The 21,631-nt window shown below is 47.6% G+C and overlaps 3 protein-coding genes across 3 annotated transcripts; 1 reads left to right on the top strand and 2 right to left on the bottom strand.

The window, feature by feature from the left end:
• Positions 1–3,905: 3,905 nt before the first annotated feature.
• Positions 3,906–4,181, bottom strand: PtA15_5A259 (uncharacterized protein; the record flags this gene model as incomplete). Its single annotated transcript, XM_053169000.1, has 1 exon — positions 3,906–4,181. One exon carries the CDS (start codon positions 4,179–4,181, stop codon positions 3,906–3,908), a length of 276 nt encoding a protein of 91 aa, XP_053020241.1.
• Positions 4,182–8,629: 4,448 nt separating this feature from the next.
• PtA15_5A258 (uncharacterized protein) lies at positions 8,630–12,675 on the top strand (the record flags this gene model as incomplete). The annotated part of the gene is made up of 8 exons (XM_053168999.1): positions 8,630–8,642; positions 8,730–8,848; positions 8,981–9,240; positions 9,335–9,928; positions 10,006–10,360; positions 10,432–11,828; positions 11,894–12,422; positions 12,505–12,675. 8 exons carry the CDS (start codon positions 8,630–8,632, stop codon positions 12,673–12,675), a joined length of 3,438 nt encoding a protein of 1,145 aa, XP_053020240.1.
• A 5,568-nt stretch (positions 12,676–18,243) lies between these two features.
• Positions 18,244–19,637, bottom strand: PtA15_5A257 (uncharacterized protein; the record flags this gene model as incomplete). The annotated part of the gene is made up of 3 exons (XM_053168998.1): positions 18,244–18,315; positions 18,389–19,465; positions 19,611–19,637. The coding sequence occupies 3 exons, from the start codon at positions 19,635–19,637 to the stop codon at positions 18,244–18,246; spliced, it is 1,176 nt and encodes a 391-aa protein (XP_053020239.1).
• Between the last annotated feature and the right edge of the window lie 1,994 nt (positions 19,638–21,631).

Genomic DNA, 21,631 nt, shown 5'->3' with positions numbered 1-21,631 from the left:
TGACTGCGGCATCATTGTCGCACATGAGTTTTGGGGTGATAATTTGATTGGTCATGTCAAAGAATAGCTCTTTGAGCCACACCGAGTGCCGCGAAGCCCATCCTAGGGCCATGAACTCCGCATGACACGTTGACGTAGCTACTGACGGTTGGCGTTTGCTGGCCCACAGTATTGGCACTCCAAATAGCGTTGTGACAGATCCGTGGGTTGAACGTGCAAACTCGCCACCCCAGTTGGCATCAACCCATGTGAGCATATCATGGTCATTGGTGTTTGGTTCAATGATCAGTTCGCGACACCCAAACGCTTTGATGTACCCAAGGGTGTGTTGTACCGCCGACCAGTGCCGTTTGGTGGGTGATTTGGCGAAGCGCGCCAGAAAACCAACAGCGAACGCTAAGTCTGGGCGCGTGGCTACTGCAAGGTAGTTCAGAGATCCGACGATGGAGAGATAACCATTAGGGTTGATGACTTCTTTGCCAGATTGGGTGGAAGTAATGGAGTTGGTGTCTTTTAATGGCACCGCTCAAGGAAGAGTTGCTTCAGTGGTAAAGGTTTCCAAAATTTTGCGCGTGAGGAAAGGTTGCGAGAGGATAATTTTCGAGGGGCTGGGCCGATCGACCTTGATTCCCACGATTGTGTGTAATGAACCTTCCCAGGTGGTTTGGAGTTTGGATTCAAGAGCTGAGCGAAACTCTTGCATTGTGCCAGGGGAGGAGGCCGTGACCACGCCGTCGTCCACGTGAATCCACACCAGCAAGGTTTCTCCACCGCGATGCATATGGTAGAAGGAGTCGTCATAGAAGCTGACGTGGAAGCCAATACCTTCCATGACTTGCACAAAATGCTTCCACCAACAGCGACCCCCTTGCTTAGTGCCATAGAGTCCCTTATCAAGCTTGAGGGACTTGCCTTTATGTTCCTCAGGCACAAACATCCCATCCGGAACCTTGACCCACACGTCTTCTTCGATTTCGCCATGTAGATACGCTGCGGTGATGTCAAAAGACTCGATCGCCCAACGATTTGATGTTGCCACTACAAAGAGCATCCGGAGGGACGCGAATGTTGCTGTTGGAGCCCAGGTGTTGTGGTAATCTTGGCCAAAAATCTGGCTGAACCCACGGACAATGTATCGTGCTTTGTATTTCTTGATTGAGCCGTCCTGGTTGCGCTTTATGTCGAAGAGCCACCTGGCGTCCGTTTCCTTTCGTCCCGCTGGCACGTGTTCGAAATGCCACACCGACATGTCCCAGATGTTTGCAAGTTCAGTCTCCACGGCTGCCGCTCATCGATTGCCATCCTTTCTGGCTACTGCATGGGCATAAGTTCTTGGAAGCAACTGGCTCCTTGTGACAGCTGACAGTCCCGTGCTTTCAGGTGATTGACTGACTAGAGTGGTCTCAGCAGTATTCGAACCAAGAACAAGTGCTGAATTAAAAATCATGGGGGCGACATCTTCAGTGTTGAGCAACTTGTCTATTGGACGCCGAACAGGTGCGATATCCGGTGCCGAGGCCAGTTCGTCATTGTGTTGAGGAACCTGGTGATCGTTGTCCCCGTTGTTGAGAATCTTATTGAGAGATGATGATAAAGTCAGTTTGGGCTTGATTGGTTCCGGAGGGTTCACAGAGGTTTGATTGGAGTATGGAAAGGTCGCAATGGATGACTCAAAGAAGGAATTATTCGTCGGCACCCAAAAGATCCATCCCTTGCCTCCTTGGACATAGCCCACAAGGTTGCAGCGCCAGGCACGTTGATCAGTCTTCCCTGTCCGATAAACATCTGGTTTGTGTACAAAAGCCACCTCGCCGAAGGCCCGGAGCCGATCCAAGAGGGGTTTCTTGTTAAACATAAGTTCCATGGGTGTTTTATCACCCGTCAGCGAGTTGATCAATCGGTTGTGGGTGAAGTAGCCCCACAAGTAAGCAAAACCCCAAAATTTGGTGGGTAATCCCGAAGACACTAGTGCCGTGCGCGCCATCTCACCAACAGTCCGATGGAGTCGCTCTGCCACTCCGTTCTGTTCCGGCTCGTAGGGCATTGAGTGCTGGTGTTCGATACCTTTATCCTGCAGCCACAAAAGAAAAGCTTTTGAGGTGAATTCGCCGCCGCCGTCCGTTCGAAATCGTTTGAGTTTCCTCCCGGTGAGTCTCTCCATCCGCTCGATGTACCGCTTAAAATTCAAGCACACTTCACTTTTAGCTTTCAGCAAGAATCCCTCGGAATAGGTGCTAGCAAGATCCCGAAAGACAACAAGATATTTAACGCCGTTGGATCCTTCAATGAATGGGCCCAGCACATCAGAAACAATGACATCCATTGGCTGAAGCGTTGATTCTTCGGAAAGCCGTTGACCCCTGTTGCGTTTACTTTTGCTCACCAGACAGTCTTCACAGACAAAGTCTTTATTGGTTAACTTATCTGGTAGCCCTGGTAGGCTGCCCAGCGCACACATACGAATTATCCGCTTGAGACTAACGTGGCCGAGCCGACGATGCCACATCAGTGCGTCTGAGTTCTTGATGGAAACATCACACGCAATAATTGCATTGGGGGGAGTTGAAGGATCACAGGCTTTGGAAGTGGGGGGTACAAAAACGGCAGGGGAAGGCAATGACCGAGAAAATACTGGGACCTGCCACCAACGGTGAATTGGATAAGATCGAAAGCTGAAACCATCAGGGAAATGGATCGACGCGATGCCTTGATCAGATATGCACAATTGACCGCCACCTAGTTGGAGAGTTTTGGCTGAGAGAAGGGTACATGTTGCCGTTGGGCAGTAGTAGACGTTGTTGAGTGTGATCGATCCTAACTGATTCCAGAGCTTCATCTTCCCAACCACAGTGACAAACAATTGTGGTCCGTGAGTCGCAACTGTCAGAGGAATGGGGTTAGACAGAGTAGTATGGTCAAAGAGCAACGATAAGTCGTTTGTGAAAGTATGAGAGGCACACGAGTCCAACCCAAAAAATCGCCCTCCCCGGCTAACAAAGCGAGTGATCTCCTCCCGCTTCACCTCAGGGTTGCGCATGTCTGTGGAGACTGACAGAATGGTTGGACCATTAGCTGGTGCAGCAGGCAAAGGTTTGAGGGCCGGAGCAGCTCTCAAAGCGGTTGAACAAATGGCTTGAGTTTTGGTAGAATGCGCATCAGAAGACGACATGATGATGATCGCCGTGTCAGTACCAGTTCCGTCGGAGGTGAGGAGGTCGCGACGATCTGGAATAGAAGTTAATGATGTGAGAGCGGATTGAGGTGTGCTTTGGCCTTGCGAAATCGGTCCCGCAGTTAAGGTAGACCGGTTGTGACACAAGCCAGCGACAGGTGACTGAGAGAGAAAAAATTCAGAGTGGAGCGGTACGTTGGTATGGTGAATTTGATCCTGCAGTGAAGGTGGATCGTGTTTGTTCGCCGTTATCGCAAGTTGAGGCATCATGGATCCGTCAAAAGATTGACTGCTGAAAAGGTGTTGATGATAGATGTAGTGTTATTGCTTGCAAGCGGACTCTCAAAAAAAAATGCACCGTGACCTGATTAGCAAGAATGAGGGCTCATAACCTCTTGTGCTCGTGCTCTGGGATGCCGGTGAAGAGAAGCAAAAGAGAGTATTGATTTCATCATCCTAGATCTAAAACAAAAGAAGGAAAAAAGAAATAGACAAGATAGTGAGAACAGATTGAGGCTTACCTGGGATGCCGGTGAAGAGAAGCAAAAGAGAGTGAGGAAAAGAGAGTTCACCGGCACCCAGGAGAGGAGTCTTTTAGAGAAACTAAGAACAGGATATAAACATAATCTAAGTACATATGCTAATACTGGAACATAACACCATAACACATTCAAGGAAATCGTTTGCTTAGCTTCCTTCTCGGCACGTGTTCTCTGGATCTCAAAACGGCTTGCTAACGTTTCCATGGCAATTCGGGCCGGTTCACTTTGAGGAGTGACGACATCTTCAGATGGGGGGGTACAAGATCCCTGGAGAACGGAGACAATGGTCTGAAATAGATAAAGTTTTGCGCAATCATTTCCTCGACAACTAAGTTGGTGAGCTGCTCGGAAAGTTCGGCATTGGAAAGATATCCAGGCAAGGCAGCAAAGAGTTTGCAGACGGCCAGAGCTTCGTCTTTACCGTACGTATGTGCCTTTCCGAGAAAGTCGTCTGTCATGATAGTCATGGCAAGTTGGACTGCCTTGAAGTGCAGGGCTGAAGTGAAACTACAGCTAATCAGTGACCCTGTGAAATTCAGAACTAACAAACCAGTTGCACGTACGGTCTGAAAAGTAACCAGACATATGTACTTGTCTGACATATTGCGCAATAAAAAACATTCTACCCCCCGTCATTTTAAAAGGAACATCAACGGGTACGGATCTCAGAAGATCCTTCTTTTCTTTTGACAAGCTCGGATGGGATTCGACGACGTGGAGGAAATAGGGGGGTTCACGTAAGGCTGATTTCGAAAATCAGCAACCAAAACCAGCAGATGCAGCTTTTGAAAATTGTGAGAAAGCGAAAAGGTTTGGCTGGGCAGCTCCCCTTTGGAAGCAATCTGCAAGGCATAAACCTTACTCACGGGTGCATGAGCAGACAAAATCAGCATTGCTTTGTATTACATAATCAGACAGTCATAGCCCCTGCAAAAAAGATTTTATGATTTTATGATTTATGCATGCATAAAATTATGCAAACCAACTTTGAACACCATAATTGTCCAAATAATACTTGAGTTTTTTTCAAATGCTTGTTTAAAAAGATGGATTAATGCCCATTCGAAGTTTCTTTGAACTGAAATCTTAAAAGTGCGTCTGTGGTGTAGTGGTCTTCATCTTTCAAGGGATTTGGTTCAATTGAAGATACAAGGTGCACTTTTTGTCGCGTGTGACTCATGGTACTACTGATGATAATTGCTTAAAGCTGTGGGTGCGGACCACCCGCCCCGAACCCGGCCGGGCTATCAAGAAGGATTTTGATTTTTTCAAAAATTGTATGTGTAGGATTTTTTACAAGCCAATTTTAGTTTCACGTGACTTTGTTTTTTTTTCTTCAAACCAAACCATTCCTTATGTAATCAGTAGAGGACAAGATGTCCATCCCAGGATATTAAACAGAATTTTTTTAGAGGAATTTTGTGAAGGAGGGATCCTGGTTGAGAAGCCAAGAATCAACTTCACTTCAATCCTGAAGAGTCAGATTTTCAGATTTTCAAAATCTTGAAAAAATTCCTGCTGCTTCAATTTTCAATATTTTCTTTTGAAAAGTGGATGAGGAGGTCCGCACCATCCTCCTCTATCTCCAACCCAACTTTTTACCTCCGGGGAGATGGATGTACAGGAGGTGCAGCCGTCCAAAAGTTGGCTACACCAAAACTGGCCAACCGTGACGCGGTTGTAAGTCGGTTTTAGACTCAAGTCCCTCCTTCGGAGGGGTCGCTCCGCGACCAGGGCTGCCCGCCCCCCCGCAGAAGAGGGACTTCCACAAGTTTGACCAATCCCAATTGTTAAAAACAAAGGAACTAGTGTTTTTCTTCTCATTGTATTACTGTATGCAACCTGACATACAGAAGCTACATATACAGACTTTGAGGCTAAAATCTGTGGTCCCAAAATTGAGCGCACCCTGAAACCGCAAGGGTTTTCACCAAGTAAGATATGTTCCCACTCCCCAGGGAGTGCCTTACCACAACTTTTTTCCATAACTGTGCTGGAGGCCTTTGGTAAAGCAATATTGAATAGGTATGAACAAGACTGGAAGTCAGCGTGGAAATCAGTTGGAAATCATCCTGAAATAAACCATAACTTGCCAAAAAATCATCCAGAACTCATCTATAATTCATCCAGAACTCATCCAGAATATAGTCCTTTCTTGGCTCCATGACCAGTGTGTCCTTTCCATGGAGATGTGAAAGGCCCAGCCTGTGATTTTTTCCCCCTCATGTACTCGCGTACATCAGGGGGACAATTGGTGTCTCAAAACAAAGCTTTTACTTTTCATGTGGCCGTGAAAGGCCCATCCTGTGAAATTCCACCTCAATGTACGCGCGTACATCAGGGTGACTATTAGCAAAGTGCAAAAAGGTTAACTTGCATGTGCACATGTGAATTTTGAAATGCAAAAAAATACAAAATTCACTAGATCATCTTCGTGAGGAGGACAGGATATATGGCCAAAGTGAATTGGCACCGCAATCCAACCTTGACTTAACTCAGACTTTCACCCTATTCAAACAGTTTTTTGTCATTTTTATCAGCCAAATTCAAATTAATTCCCACATTTCCAAGAAAATGGGGTTCAATTTCAATGACTGCAACATTACCACATTCCAAAAATCTAAACCCAATAATACCAAGTTGACTTTTAGTTTAATTTTGTACATCAGGGCATATAATGTGAATTACAAGAAACCCATTTTTTTGGAGGAATTACTTTTGAGAATGGGAATTTTGCTTTGCTATCCTTAAAAATCAGTAAACAGGAGAAATTGATGAGTTGGGCTTTGGTGAAATATCATTTCATCATATTTCTTCCTACAGTTGTACATAGAAAACAAAAGAATTCTATACAACATTGTGTTGACTTCCAAATCAATTGTGACTGACTTTTCACTAACTTCTCCATCCAATTTACTATTTTGGGGATGATTTACTAATCCACATCAGGCTCACATCCGACCAAAACTCACATAAAATTCAGCTCTGGCACTCCCTGGGGAGTGGGAACATATCTCCCCTGGTGTTTGGGAATGGCTGTACAATCTTGGTTACTAACCCACTTTCCCCACAGGAAAAAAAAAAATCATTTTCTGTGAGTAAAATTAGTCAAAAAAGACCATTCATACACATTTGGCAAATACCCTTTTAGGTTTTGACCAAAAACTTCATAAATTTTGGTAACCCAGCTCTACAGGGGGTTTCCAGGGCCCTGATTTATCTTATTTTCTTTCTCAAATCTCACTTATCCTTGGAATAAATTATTTTCTGTCTGAAAATTATGAAAGCTTGAAGTTTGGTCGTGTTCTTTACAGATCTGGGGTGTGACATTTGGTCTTCAGCCATTCATGATTGAAAGATCTTATTTGCTATGGTGAAGGATATTGAGCATCAGTTTTTTGATATTGACTGGTTCAGAAAATAGCAGTACATAGATTGAAAACATACATAGTGAAAGTCTGGACAACACCATCTCTCCTCCACTGGGATATCGCCAGTGTCAATGCCCTTGCAGGTAAAGTGTCGGTGCTTGGCTCCTCTTTTGGCTTTGAATACTGGATGACCAAATAGTTGGCGGGTTCGAGCATAAACAGCTTTCAGTAGTACGTTCTGGTTCTTCACGCAGTGCGCGAAATTGCTTACGGAGGTAATCTTTGTCTTGAGAGCCAGGGGGTAAGAGACTGTCGCGAACCTTACTCCTCCCACAATACCCGACGTTCTTGGCAAATTTCGCTCCTTTCCTGCAACCGAAGACGCAATAAACAGCTTGACTCTGCATTAAGAGTAGCGCACAAACACCGAGAAGGGTTAAGGACTGCATGGGTAAGGTCCGAGTGGTTTTTGAGTAGTCGAGGGAGGTCCTGGCGGTAGAGGCGATGCTTATGAATGTGATTTATCAGTGGTATAGAGCGAAAGATGTGCGCTGATGGACAAGCACTGAACTGGTTATTTGTATGCCACATGGCGGCTTGTTACGCGCAGCGAGGGCTGAATACATACGCCGCCCCCTGGTACAACAAGCTGGAGAAGGGAGAGCCCTATCGGTGGGGTGAGGGGGTGAGGTCCGAGGAAAGCCGCAACACGCCGCCGACGAGGCGCACAGCCATACAGGCGCCGGCGTTGGACACTCTGATTTTTGCAGCTGACGAACTGCTCGCTTCCACACAGGGCAGTTGACATGATAGATCGCGAAGAAAGTACATACATACATAAGTACAAAGCTGAGTTAGGCTGAGTTGCTTCAAAAATCGACAGATTTTCTATGTATCATTGGGAAGAGAGATGTGGGATTAGACTGGACTTGGGTGCGATCCATTGTTATCGAGAACCAGCCAGGCAGATCATCCAGTCAATTTTTCCGTTGGGGACCAGCTGAGCTCCCAGGTTCTGATGTCGGATGAAGTGGATTCTAGCGGATCATCAGCAAGCGCTGCTGTATGTGCTTAGTCATTGGGCAGCCTCCTTTGAGAGTGAAGTTAATCATGAGCGGAGAGCGCATGAAGTCCGCTGGGTTACAATATATTTTGGATGGGAGAAGTTGGATGACAGCTTCTTCCCCGGATCCCCATCCTGCTTGGGAAGTCTTGCAGTATGTGCCTGAATAGTTGGGCAGCGTATCTGGGGAAATGGTGTAGTGATGCTCCGGTCGTTGGAGAGACGGGGGGGTGGCAATTAAAGGCAGGCGGTGTCCAGTAGAAATCACTCGCGAAGGTGGTTGACTAGTCCGCAACACTCGCAGTGTCAGTCGCAGGAAGATTCCCAAGCAAACTCTAAATCCGAATCCCATTGGGGTAACAAGTCCACCCTTCTTAAGCAGCCTGTCCCTCTCCCCCAAGCATCCACCCCCACCCCCACCCCCGACCACTCGATTGATTCCAGTGATATCAAACCCATAGTAGTAAGACTCTAGCAAACGATGTCTGCCAAAGGTGTGTGTGCCGTTCCCTTCGACCATCAGTCCGACTCTCGTGCATGTTCTTCTGACACCTTCGATCTCCCCCTTGTCTCATGTCCAGCTATTCGCGAGTATGACGCCAAATTGCTGGTTGCCCATTTCCTTGGCCGAGCCCCCCAGTTCGGCAAGGCTTGCCCTGCTCGTCCCGAGTTCAAGGCGCCAGAAGTCAAGGTGGCTCAGGTAAGCATCCTCTTTCCTTCAAATAAACCATCTCGCTTCTCTTTCCCTGCCTTTGTCTGTCATCGATGATGATGTCATTGACTCTGTGCTCTGTCTGACTTGTTGGTTCTTGTTTGGGTCCCTATGTATTAGATCTCCTGGGATCCAGAATCAAAGACCATCACACCCGACAGCAGTCTGCCTTCCTGGGTCTTCAGCGAGAAGTTGGTCGTCAAGCCTGACCAGCTCATCAAGCGTCGTGGCAAGGCCGGACTCCTAGGCCTCAACAAGACCTGGCCGGAAGCCAAGGCATGGATCCAGGAGCGTGCTGGCAAACCCGTCAACGTCGAAGGCGTCATGGGCACCTTGAATACCTTTATCGTCGAACCCTTTGCTCCTCACCCTTCAGATACGTAAGCCAGTTTTTTCTTCTTCTTCTTTCTGAGTGGGAATGCCATGTCTTGTTGGTCAGTATCGTCTCCTTACTTACTTTGATGCTTGAAAAAGCGAATACTATGTGTGCATCAACTCCGTACGAGAGGGTGACATGATCCTGTTTACCCACGAGGGTGGAGTGGATATCGGTGATGTCGACGCAAAAGCCGCCAAGATCACCGTCCCCGTGGATGGCGATTTGCCCGACCGAGCCCAACTCAAGGCTGGACTGCTCGCCGCGGTCCCCTCGCATCGCCAGGACGCACTGGTCGACTTCCTCGCCCGGCTCTACTCCACCTACGTCGATCTGCACTACACATACCTCGAAATCAACCCCCTCGTCTGCATGGAGGCCGCCGATGGGTCCCCGTCGATCGCCTTCCTCGACATGGCCGCCAAACTCGACCAAACAGCCGATTATCTCTGCGGCGCCAAGTGGGCCATCGGCCGGGAAACCTCCGTAGCGATCAACGGCTCCAAAACCTTTGCCGACCGCGGGCCACCCATGGTGTTCCCTGCTCCTTTCGGCCGTGATCTTACCAAGGAGGAGGCGTATATCCAGAAGTTGGACGCCAGCACTGGTGCTTCGCTCAAGCTTACTGTGCTGAATGCCCAAGGCCGAGTCTGGACCATGGTGGCTGGTGGTGGTGCTTCGGTCGTGTACTCGTAAGCATCGTCTGCTGTTTCTTTCCGAGTCCTCCCGCTGACCTTTGTCCGTGAATGTGACTGGATTACGTCCCCAGTGATGCCATTGCTGCGCATGGCTTTGCTCACGAACTTGCCAATTACGGAGAATACTCGGGCGCACCTACCAAGGGCCAGACCTTCGAATACGCGAAGACGATCCTGGATCTGATGACCCGTGGCGAGCCCCATCCTGAGGGCAAGGTCCTGATTATCGGTGGTGGTATTGCCAACTTCACCAACGTCGCCGCTACCTTTGGCGGGATCATCGATGCACTTAAAACCTACAAGGAGGGCCTCCAGCGCCACAAAGTCAAGATCTTTGTCCGTCGAGGTGGACCCAACTACCAAGAAGGATTGAAGAAAATGCGCCTGATTGGCGAAACCCTGGGCATCGAAATCCAAGTATTTGGAGTGCGTGGATCTCCATCTCCTTTCGACCAGGTTTGACCAAGCTGCTGACATTTGTTTGCTGCACCACTTAGCCTGATACTCATATATCTTCGATCGTCCCAATGGCTCTCGGAATCTCCAAACCTATGTCAAACGGCATCCACAGCGCCCCCAATGGCGTCAACGGCCACAGCAAGGCTTCCGAACCAACTTCTGCCACTTCACCCGCGGCCACCGAGTCTTTCGCGGCCACTGTTGTCCCAGAAAGCCGAGAAGAACATGGGGTCGTCTCTTTCGCACAAGGGGCTCCTGCCGAGCGTCCTTGGTTCCGCCCATTCGATGAAACTACTCGGGGCTTGGTCTATGGACTCCAGCCTCGAGCTATCCAAGGAATGCTCGACTTTGACTTTGCTTGCGGGCGCAAGGTACCCTCCGTGGCCGCCATGATCTATCCATTTGGCGGCCATCACGTCCAGAAGTTTTACTGGGGTACCAAGGAAACCCTCCTCCCTGTCTATGCGACGATCGCAGAGGCGGTCAAAAAGCATCCCGAAGCCGATACCCTCGTCAACTTTTCATCCTCCCGTTCCGTCTACCAATCCACTCTCGATGCGCTTGAGATCCCTCAAATCAAATCGATCGCATTGATTGCCGAAGGCGTCCCCGAGAGACACGCCCGAGAGATCCTCCACCTCGCCCATAAGAAGAAGGTCATCATCATCGGTCCCGCCACTGTTGGTGGGATCAAGCCCGGCTGTTTCCGAATTGGTAACACCGGCGGGATGATGGACAACATCATTGCGTCCAAGCTCTACCGCCCCGGATCGGTCGCTTACGTCTCCAAGTCGGGAGGAATGTCCAACGAGCTCAACAACATTCTTTCTCTGACCACCAACGGCACGTACGAAGGTATCGCCATCGGTGGGGATCGCTACCCGGGAACCACGTTCATCGACCACATGCTGCGCTACGAAGCAGACCCCAACTGCAAGATGTTGGTGCTGCTTGGTGAAGTAGGCGGTGTTGAAGAATACCGGGTGATCGAGGCGGTCAAGTCTGGGCAGATCAAGAAGCCGATCGTCGCATGGGCCATTGGGACCTGTGCCAAGATGTTCACGACCGAAGTTCAGTTCGGGCATGCTGGGTCGATGGCCAACTCGGACCTCGAGACGGCCGATGCCAAGAACAAGGCGATGCGCGCCGCCGGGTTTGTCGTTCCAGACACCTTTGAAGATCTGCCGGCAGCATTGAAGAAAGTGTACACCGGTCTCGTCAAAGATGGGACCATCAAGCCCAGCGCCGAGCGTGACCCCCCGAACATCCCTGTCGATTACAAGTGGGCTCAGGAGCTGGGAATGGTCCGAAAACCTGCCGCATTCATCTCGACGATTTCCGACGAGCGTGGGGCTGAGCTCTTGTATGCTGGCATGCCGATCACCGACGTCTTCAAAGAAGAGATCGGAGTAGGAGGCGTCATTTCATTGCTCTGGTGAGCTGCTCCCGGCGGACAGACATGGCTAACGATAGTAGCACTGATGCACATTGTTTTCACAGGTTTAAACGTCGCTTGCCACCCTACGCCTGCAAGTTCCTCGAGATGTGCTTGCAACTCACTGCGGATCACGGGCCAGCTGTCTCTGGAGCGATGACGACGGTGATCACGACCCGTGCGGGGAAAGACTTGGTGAGCTCGCTGGTCGCCGGTCTGTTGACGATTGGGGACCGATTTGGAGGCGCTTTGGACGGAGCCGCGCGCGAGTTTTCGCGCGCCAAAGACACCGGGCTGACTCCGCGAGAATTTGTGGACTCGATGCGAAGGGCCAACAAGTTGATCCCCGGGATCGGCCACAAGATCAAGTCTAAAGCCAACCCTGACATGCGCGTCGAGCTGGTCAAGGACTTCGCCAAGAAGAACTTCCCTAGCGTCGAGATGCTCGACTACGCTCTGGCGGTCGAGGACGTCACTAGCTCTAAGAAGGACACCCTTATCCTGAACGTCGATGGATGCATCGCTGTTTGCTTCTGTGATCTTTTGAGGAATTCGGGGGCTTTCAGCCGCGAGGAAGCCGATGAGTACATGCAGGTTAGTCTCCGAACATCTTCGTGCTTGATTTGCCGATGACCATCACTGACAAGTTCCTTTTTTTCCTTTCCAAATCACTTAGATCGGGACCTTGAATGCATTGTTTGTCCTGGGCCGAAGCATCGGGTTCATCGGCCACCATATCGACCAAAAGAGGTTGAAACAAGGCTTGTACCGGGCCGAGCAAAGCGACATCTTCATCGAGATGGGCAACACTGGCATCTCTGATCGAGTGGTTGTTCGTCCTAGTTGAGCATCAAAAGGCATCTGAAAACCGCAGGTAAAAATGATCAGAAAAACCGCTCCCGTCCTTCCCACAAAGTGTCCAAAGACTTTGTTTCTCTTCATCCTATGAGACGCTTTTGTATTACTTTATCCTCTCACCTCAACAAAATACGGCAAAACGAGCGCTGTTCTTGTATGAATGAAAGAATATTTTGAGAGAATGTTTATTAGTTATATATCTATATATATCCGCGCTTCGAATCCATTGTGATTACCCTTTCTTTCGTCCCTCCCCTCCATTCTCCACTTTTCTCTTCTCCTTCCTCTACATGACAGTATCTTGACCAATAATCATAGATAATCTTGCCTCCAATCGGTTTTTGTGTCATCAGGCATGACCCATCTCCGTCAGTCTCATTCTGACATCTTGGCCCATCTTGGAAGCTGCAATCAGATGTAGGGGAAAGACCTGTTGAGATAGTCAGGGTGTTCAAAGTTGACTTGCATAAAATCATAAAAATCTAAGCTTAAAAAAACTATGTACACCCAAACACTCAAATTAGAGCAACCTTTCTAAAATGGTACATATAAAATCATCATTTGAAAGTTTTATGATTTTATGATTTTATGTAATGAAAATTTTATGATTTCAACTTTGAACACCTTAAGTGTATTAGCATTTCCCTATGTAGTATGCTTCTAACCTACACACCCACAACTTAGCCTATATTATACATGTATATAGTCTAGTTGTTCCCTTTACTGTTATCCTTCCTTACTGAATGATGATTATACTTTGACTCATTGTGCTTGGACTTTGTCCTTGACATCTTGTCAAACTTCTCTTAGTCTGTGTCACCCAATAGAGATGGCCTCTTGCACGCGGGTACCCGCCTGAAATTTGGCAAATTCTCAACACCCGCACCCGCACCCGGCACCCGCCGGCGTGTGCTCAGCAGGTATACAGGGTACCGGGTGCAGGGGCGGGTACCCGCTCTGATATACTCACTGCCGGTGAGAAATCCCTCCCAGTCAGCAATACATAACCTTGCTGACCAGGAGGGATTCACACAGTCAGCAAGCTCATTGATGACCGGGAGGGAGTCCTCCCAGCCAGCAAGCCATTGATTATATCAGTGACCGGGAGGGAGTCCTCCCAGCCATCAATTATATCAATGACCAGGAAGAAGTCCTCCCAGCCATCAATTATATTGATGACCAGGAGGAAGTCCTCCCAGCCATTGATTATATTGATGACTGGGAGGAAGTCCTTCCAGCCATTGATTATATCAATGACCGGGAGGAAGGGGAGGAAGTCCTCCCAGCCATTGATTCTATCAATGACCAGGAGGAAGTCCTCCCAGCCATCAATTATATCAATGACCGGGAGGAAGTCCTCCCAGCCATCAATTATATCAATGAACAGGAGGAAGTCCCCCCAGCCATTGATTATATCAATGACCGGGACGAAGTCCTCCCAGCCATTGATTATATCAATGACCGGGACGAAGCCCTCCCAGCCATTGATTATATCAATGACCGGGAGGGAGTCCTCCCACACATCTAGTAGATCAATGAGCAGGAAGGAATCCTCCTAGTCATCAATATACTTGTTGACCCAGGGATTCCTCCCAGAGTCCTGGGGGTGTACGTACCTCCTTGACCCAAGGGATCCCTCCGGTCAAAGAGGTGCACAAGCTTTTCCCTCCGGTCAAGGAGGTGTACACACCTCTGGGCAGAGGGATCTCTCCGCTTGAGGTGGTATGTACACCTCCCACCTCTTCAAACAGAAAGATCCCTCCGATCCATCTGGCCCACCAAGATGGGCAGGTACCCGTTTTTTTCCTGCCCAAAAACTGAACACCCGCCGGCGGGTGGTGAGCCGGTGTTCCGGGTACCTGCTGGCAGTTGCTGGGTACCTGCAAACAGGTACCCAAGTGCCATCCCTATCACCCAAGTTACCCTCAAGACCCATGTGCTCCAATAGTCACACCTTTTATTTTTTTCCCACACACTCATTTTTCCCAGCTTCACTCTTTCCTCCAGTATTTTTTTGCTACACTTGAACAATGGGAAGTATCCCAATCAGCTGGTCTTTTAGAAGTGAATCACTGTCAACCCTTGAGACTTTTGAGAAGTCCAAAAGGGTTACAAAAGTAAATTAACTAAAATACAATAATTAATTGATTGAGAGACGCGCGGGCGCGGAACTCAAGATAACATGAATAATGAATAAGAAATGAATAATACTAAGAAACCACAAGCGCTATAAAAAGATATTTATGAAATTACAAATAAAGAACAAACTCCTAAAGAAAAACTTAGAGCTGCACGATGAGGAAAGCATAGTTGGAGTCGCAGAAAGAGAGAACTATTATCCCGTTGAAGGACGAGAGAGAGAACCTCCGACCCAGAGAATCAGAAATCAATCCATTTACTCGACATCTCAATCCGATATTGAAACCAAGGTAAAGACTGCTACTCAAGTAGACTCCATATTTCAGTAGTACTATTAGTATCCAGAAATATTAGACTCTACTCGACTAGCCCTTGATCCTTAGACTTATTCGAATGAGATCAGAATTAAGTATTGACTTCAGAATATCTCCGAACATTCACATTATAGAATTCTCATAGGAACCGCTCCCCAACTTGTACTTGTTAGAGAATAGCGCCAAGGGTATTAATTCCGTAAGCTCTCACACTCCGACCTAAATAGCTACCTATAGTGATCTCATTATCACTCCGTTATCCCTATCCTTCTTATCTCTTTTAAACTTAACTCTTAAACAAAAAAAAATCTAAATATCATTATAAATATAAACGCTCGGGTTTTTTGGTAATAACCCATCCGTGCTAATATAGCCGGGAAGAAACCATAAGATCACATATTTATCTGTGATCTAACCTCCGATAGACTTCTATCCGGAGAGGCCAGTTTTTACGGCTCAACCAGTCCACAAGGACTAGAAAATAACACGCTTAACGTAAACTCACAAACAATTCTTATTCCTTTTCTTTCTTTTTTCCGTTTCTTCTTTCTCAGTTGTATCCAGAATAGCAATAAATATATATATTTATTGCACCTTTGTCCAGCTAGCTCTCTACGCAAGAGCTCCCGCTGACAATCACTCTTGCTAATTGTTTTGGAACTTATTGATCTCAATCCACTGGTAATTTAAAGGACTCATTGTTGCTTTTCAGCACTCATCAGAGATAATCAAAACTCTTTGCTTGTCTGGACTTGTTGTAGTTCACATGGACCCTTTCTAGCTCCCTTGATCAACCATCTCCGTCCTCAATCAAATTTCTCTGGCCTCAGGCAATCACCTACAGCCTCCAGACACTCATTAGAGACTCAATCAACACTCCAGAGCCTGGATTGTCACTCCAGAGCCTCAAGCAACCCTCAGTGGCCTCCAGCAACTGTTGATTGCCTCCAGCAACCCGTAGCAGCCATTGATGGCCTCAAGTAACCGTTGGTCACATCAAACAACCCTCTACACCCTCCGGACACCCATTTGAGTCATGATTGACGCTCTAAAGCCTTGATCAACTTTCCAGTTCCTCAGCCAGCTTTCTATAGTTTCAATTTACCATCTTCAGCCCCAACTGATGGCACATTGATTTTTTTTCTCTTCTCTTGTCTATCCTATCAATCAGAAATGATTGTTTTTATTCATCTCAGCTTGGTAACCGCCTCCTTGGACTCAGGTTTCTTGCTGAATTGTTTTTTTTAACATTTCTTTCCCCAAGGTGACCAGATTTTTTTTTTTGGCTGTTTCTTGATGGTCAAACCCCACACCATCAAGACACAGCAATGCTGTTCCGGTAATGGCAACTCCGTTCTAGCCTTATAGGTAATTCCTACCCTTCACTTGTTGGATACATTAGATGAAAAATGCTTTTACCTGCTGCTTGTGTAGGATGGACCTCTACCTTGGTTCATAAAAATTGTTGCCTTCCTCAGTGTGGTTGTATGTACTGACAGTTGCTTGTCCTGGCACTTGAGCGGGTACCCCCCCACTTTTCACAAAAAAACAGGCACCCGGCACCGCCCGGCGGGTGCCGGCGGTGCCGGGTACCTAGCAACAGGTCCAAACCATTATTCTCTATAACCTATACACCCACAACTTAGCCTATATTATACTTGTATATAGTCTAGTTGTTCCCTTTACTGTTATCCCTCCTTACTAGTTATGGTGTTCAAAGTTAGTTTGCATAATTTTATGCATGCATAAATCATAAAATCATAAAAATATTTTGGTGAGGAAATTTTGCATTACATAATCAGACAGTCATATCCCCTGCAAAAAAGATTTTATGATTTTATGATTTATGCATGCATAAAATTAGGGTCAGCCTAAATGCACTCCAAACTTTTACTTCGTGCACTCCACATTTTTGGCTTTGGGGGGCCAGCACTCCAAAAAAGTTGGAGTGCCTTGATTTTGTACTCCCAAAACATGGAGTCCCCAGATGGGCACTCCATGTTTATTGGAGTACACAACTGGGTACTCCAAAATTGACCAAAATAGGGGAGTGCAGCTAGATGCACTCCAAAAAAAATGGAGTGTAAGCCCAAGCACTCCACCTTTTCAGTGAAGGATTTTGGCTTTGCACTCCAGCTGGCAAATACCAAATGGAGTGCATTGGGGTGCACTCCAAGTCTCCTTTTTTTTGGAGTGCCCACAGCAATCACACCTCTCTGACCGGTCTGGACCGGTCATCAATGGGCACACAACCAGTCATCCAGAGGACTCATACCTCTTGATGACCGGCGCGGACCGGTCATCAGTCACACCTCTCGATGACCGGTGTGTACCGGTCATCGAGGGGAGGTGCCACTCTCGATGACCGGTGTGTACCGGTCATCAAGGGGAGGTGCTACTCTCGATGACCGGTCATTGAGGGGAGGTGCTACTCTCGATGACCGGTCTTTACCGGTCATCGAGGGGACTCCCACCTCTCGATGACCGGCGCGGACCGGTCATCAGTCACACCTCCCGATGACCGGCACAGACCGGTCATCGAGAGGACTCACACCTCTCGATGACCGGTCACCACCGGTCATCAAACCAACTTTGAACACCATAACTGAATGATGATTAGACTTTGACTGATTGTGCTTGGACTTTGTCCTTGACATCTTGTCAAACTTCTCTTAGTTTTGTGTCACCCAAGTTACCCTCAACAAGACCACAAATCATTCCAGCACCAATGATGTGTCCAGAATAAGACTCTGGACTGCTTAGCAGTAAACACCAAACTCAGTGTGGCGCCTTTTTTGCCATATCCTGATCCAAGTACCTCCTGCCTCGACATCTCTCCTCGCTCCCCTCTTTAATTTTGTTTAAATGCCCCTCCGATTTGTGCCGAGAGAACTCTCTCTGTTGATTTGCAATATTTGGCACCATCTGGAAGACCAGAGCATCCAAGCATATCACCTGTTTTATTTGAAATTGCAAAGGCGTGAATATCAATCATACAAAGAGTTCGGAGACGAGGGAAACAAGTCAAGGACGGCAAGAGTGTACAGATAACTATAAGGCAGGGATGTCCAACAATTTTGCAGCACGCTCAAAGTTATGAAGGGCTAAGATAAGTGAATGATTCCATACAACAAACCAACTCTTGTAGTCATTTTGAGTAGCGAAATTATCGTGGGCTGGGATCAAAGGAACAAGATATAAGAGTACAAGAAAAAGAGCGGAATCAAGATGAGTTTTAATTCTTCTAACTCGATAAATCAAATCGCGACTATGGGCAGCTGCACGACCCCCATCGACCCAGACGAGAAGAGTGGTGAGTTTAAGGACTTCGTTACCAACGCTTTCCGCCACTTTAGCCAAGGATTCGATTTGGTCAGAAGACATTTCTGTGAGCGATGGGAGCCGTTCCTTGTTCAGCCCGCGCTTTGCTAATTTGGCAAAAAAAAGTCTGGATAATGTCACGATCGGTAGTGCTACTTTAGCGAGGTAGATCATTGGTCCAGGGATAAATAATCGGGGCAGTGAATCTTCATTTGTTGAAATGGCTGATTGATACAGCATTGCATTGATATTCTCCAACACGAGTTCTATTCTCGGTATAGCTGATTCCCAGCGATGTTTGACATAATCGAATTCGGATTCCTTCAGCCGCTCCAAAGCTGATTCGATCGAATCATGGACGAGAACCGTAGGGGCGCCAAAATTGTCCCGGTATGAGGATATATCAAATTGGTTCCTAGATCTCTCCGATGAGAGCCCCGCCTGTTGTATTTCCTCATAGGCTTCTCCAAACGTCTGACATATATACCGCCACCATCCTTCGTCAAATTCTGTTTTCAGGAAGTGAAGCCTGTGTGCTTTTAATCCTCTGAGGTGACGGTCGTCGGTTCGTGTGGCAAGAGGTATGGGTTTTGGACAGACGATAGTCATGATAGATTGGATTTGATCCATTGTAGGTTCGATCTCGGACTGCATTCGCAAGAGTCGGCGGAGTGTGGACTTTGGTTTTACCAGATAGCCTAGTGGATGTAGTGAATGACAGAGAGCGCTCATTTGGTCCTGGATGAGAGGTAGGAGGTGAGAATGTAATTGTTCCAAGAGCTCTTCGCGCAAGTTGATTTCGTCAAAAGAGAGAAATGGGTCCTCCTGAATCGTTTGGACAGGACGCTCATCGGTTGGCGGGCCCACATTGGCCGGGGCTTCTTCTCCAGTCAGCGCTTCTTCTCCACTCGGCGGCTCCTCATTAGTCGGTGGGTTATCGTTGGTACGTGGATCATCATTGGTCGGCGGTCGCGGGTCGAACTTGCTGATCAGATGTTGAAACCCCTGAACAACCGGATCTGCAATGGATCGAAGAAGTTTTGACCGTCAGTTAAGGTCTTGAAATATCATGTTTGAAGTTGTTCGATGGAATCCTGAAAAACATGCCCCCCAGATCCCAATACCGCGGCCGAGGTCTAAGCCCAGAAACAGGTTCGTCGCTGGTTGTATCGGTCATTCTGTGTGATTCACCGATGGCACAATCGTCCAGCAACCCGTGTCGGGGTTATTTAACAAGTTCAGTATGCCTTCAATCAGCTGGGGCGATCCGGCGTTTAAGAGGCTAAAAGGGACAATTTTGACGGTTTTGAAGTCGTTCCGCGACTACATCAACATCTATGCGTGCAGGCAGGTCGGGTGCCACGGAAAGCTATGAGGACACAATCAAACAAACATGAATCATGATAGGAGAAAAGGAGACAAACCGAGGTGGGTGGACTGTACTTATTGGCCCCCGTCAGCGTGTAAAAACCACCGAGACTTCGCAAAACCAACTCCGATCACTCCGATCCATATCAAGGTAGATCCTACATCCGATATCGTCAATCGTCTCCGGATCCGAGCTGGGATCGGTTCTCATCCAAACTGCATTACTTAAAAAAAGAGCTAGCGACTGCAGGCATCAAGTAAAATTCAATGCTCTGCGAATCAATGATCGATTGGTTCAACGGTCTTCAAGCCTAACCATCCTTTTGTTTTTCCTATTCGGTTCGTGCCCCCGGACGCGTCGTCTTGTCTAGTCGCCATATACCTATCACATAGCGCAGAGAAGAAGGCAGGCTATAGCCCTAACCGGTAGCTAACTTATCAAAGTCCCTCCCTATGCGGGAGGTCGGAGTTCGGAGTTCGGGTGGTGGTACGGGGGATATCTCATTTGGGTGGAGCTTAAGTTTGGCTGGTGGCGAAGCCACCCCTCCCGCAGGGAGGGACTTAGGCCTAATGTGGGGGTCGTGGCGCGTAGGCCACCCACCAAAAAGTGGCGAAAACACACTCTTTGAATTTTACAGCCTACAGCTTTGATGCTGTCCGTCCCAGCTACAGGAACTTAGAAGCTGTTGGATGGAGAGCTCAAGGAATCGATAGATTACATACAAAGAAAGAGAGAGAGACTAAATATACTATGTACAAATACTCGTGACAGGTGTTGTAGTCGAGATGTACCGTAGTGTCACAACATCCCCCCCCTCGACAAGAAACCTACATATATCTGAAAAGGAAAGAAAGAGAAAACAAAAAAATATGTAGAGATCCATCGTGTAGTAGTAGAGTTTATGGGAGAAAAGAAAAGTAAAAAAAAAAAATTAACAGTAGAAAAAAAAAATAACAACAAAATAAAATAAAAAAAACTTCGCCCCTAGAAACCCTGGATGATGGCGCCACATTTTGAATGTGCAGATTTGCCCAGCGCCTTGGTGAGGACGTCGGCAATTTGTTCAGAACCCGGAATCCATTTGATGGTTGTTTTCTTCTCGTAGAGTGCTTGGTTCGTGACGTAGAACTCCCGTTCTATGTGGTGGGTTCTCTTGTTTGACGCATCTTCACACCCAATCTTAACCGCTGATTGGTTATCGCAGAACAATGTTACCGGGAAGTGAACACCGATAATGTCAAACAGGAGATTCCTGATCCATAGGGCGTGTCTCGTTGCATGGCCAAGCGCCATGTACTCAGCTTGACACATCGAGCTAGCCACCGTGATCAGACGACGTGATACCCACATTATGGGCGCCCCGTAAAGTCAAATAAGAACGCCGTACGTTGATCTGGAGTTGGTGCCTCCCCAGTTTGCATCAACATAGCATTCTACCGGTGCGCATTGCGATTTGTCAGGGTGAATTCGAAGAGGGGTAGTCTTGGTCTCAGCTAGGTATCCAAGAAGGTGTTTTAGACCTTTCCAGTGAATAGTTGATGGTTTGCTCGAAAACCGCGCCAGATAGTTCACGCTGTAGGCTATGTCTGGACGCGTCCCGACTGCAACGTAACTAAGGCCCCCTATCGTCGACAAGAAATCTCTGCTGTTGATACCTTGTCCTTCAGGGTTGGTGTTTGCGGTGTAGCCTTCAGGGAGCGGTGACGAGTGACAAGTAACACCGTCCCACCGTTCTTTGAGGATTTTTTCTATCAAGTTTGGTTGGGTCAGCTCGAAACCTTCAGCAGTGCGGGAGATTTTGA

This window comes from Puccinia triticina, chromosome 5A, assembly GCF_026914185.1.
Source record: "Puccinia triticina chromosome 5A, complete sequence".
NCBI classification, from domain to species: domain Eukaryota; kingdom Fungi; phylum Basidiomycota; class Pucciniomycetes; order Pucciniales; family Pucciniaceae; genus Puccinia; species Puccinia triticina.
Note: the sequence above shows the minus strand (reverse complement) of the source record. Positions and strands in the feature narration are given on the sequence as shown.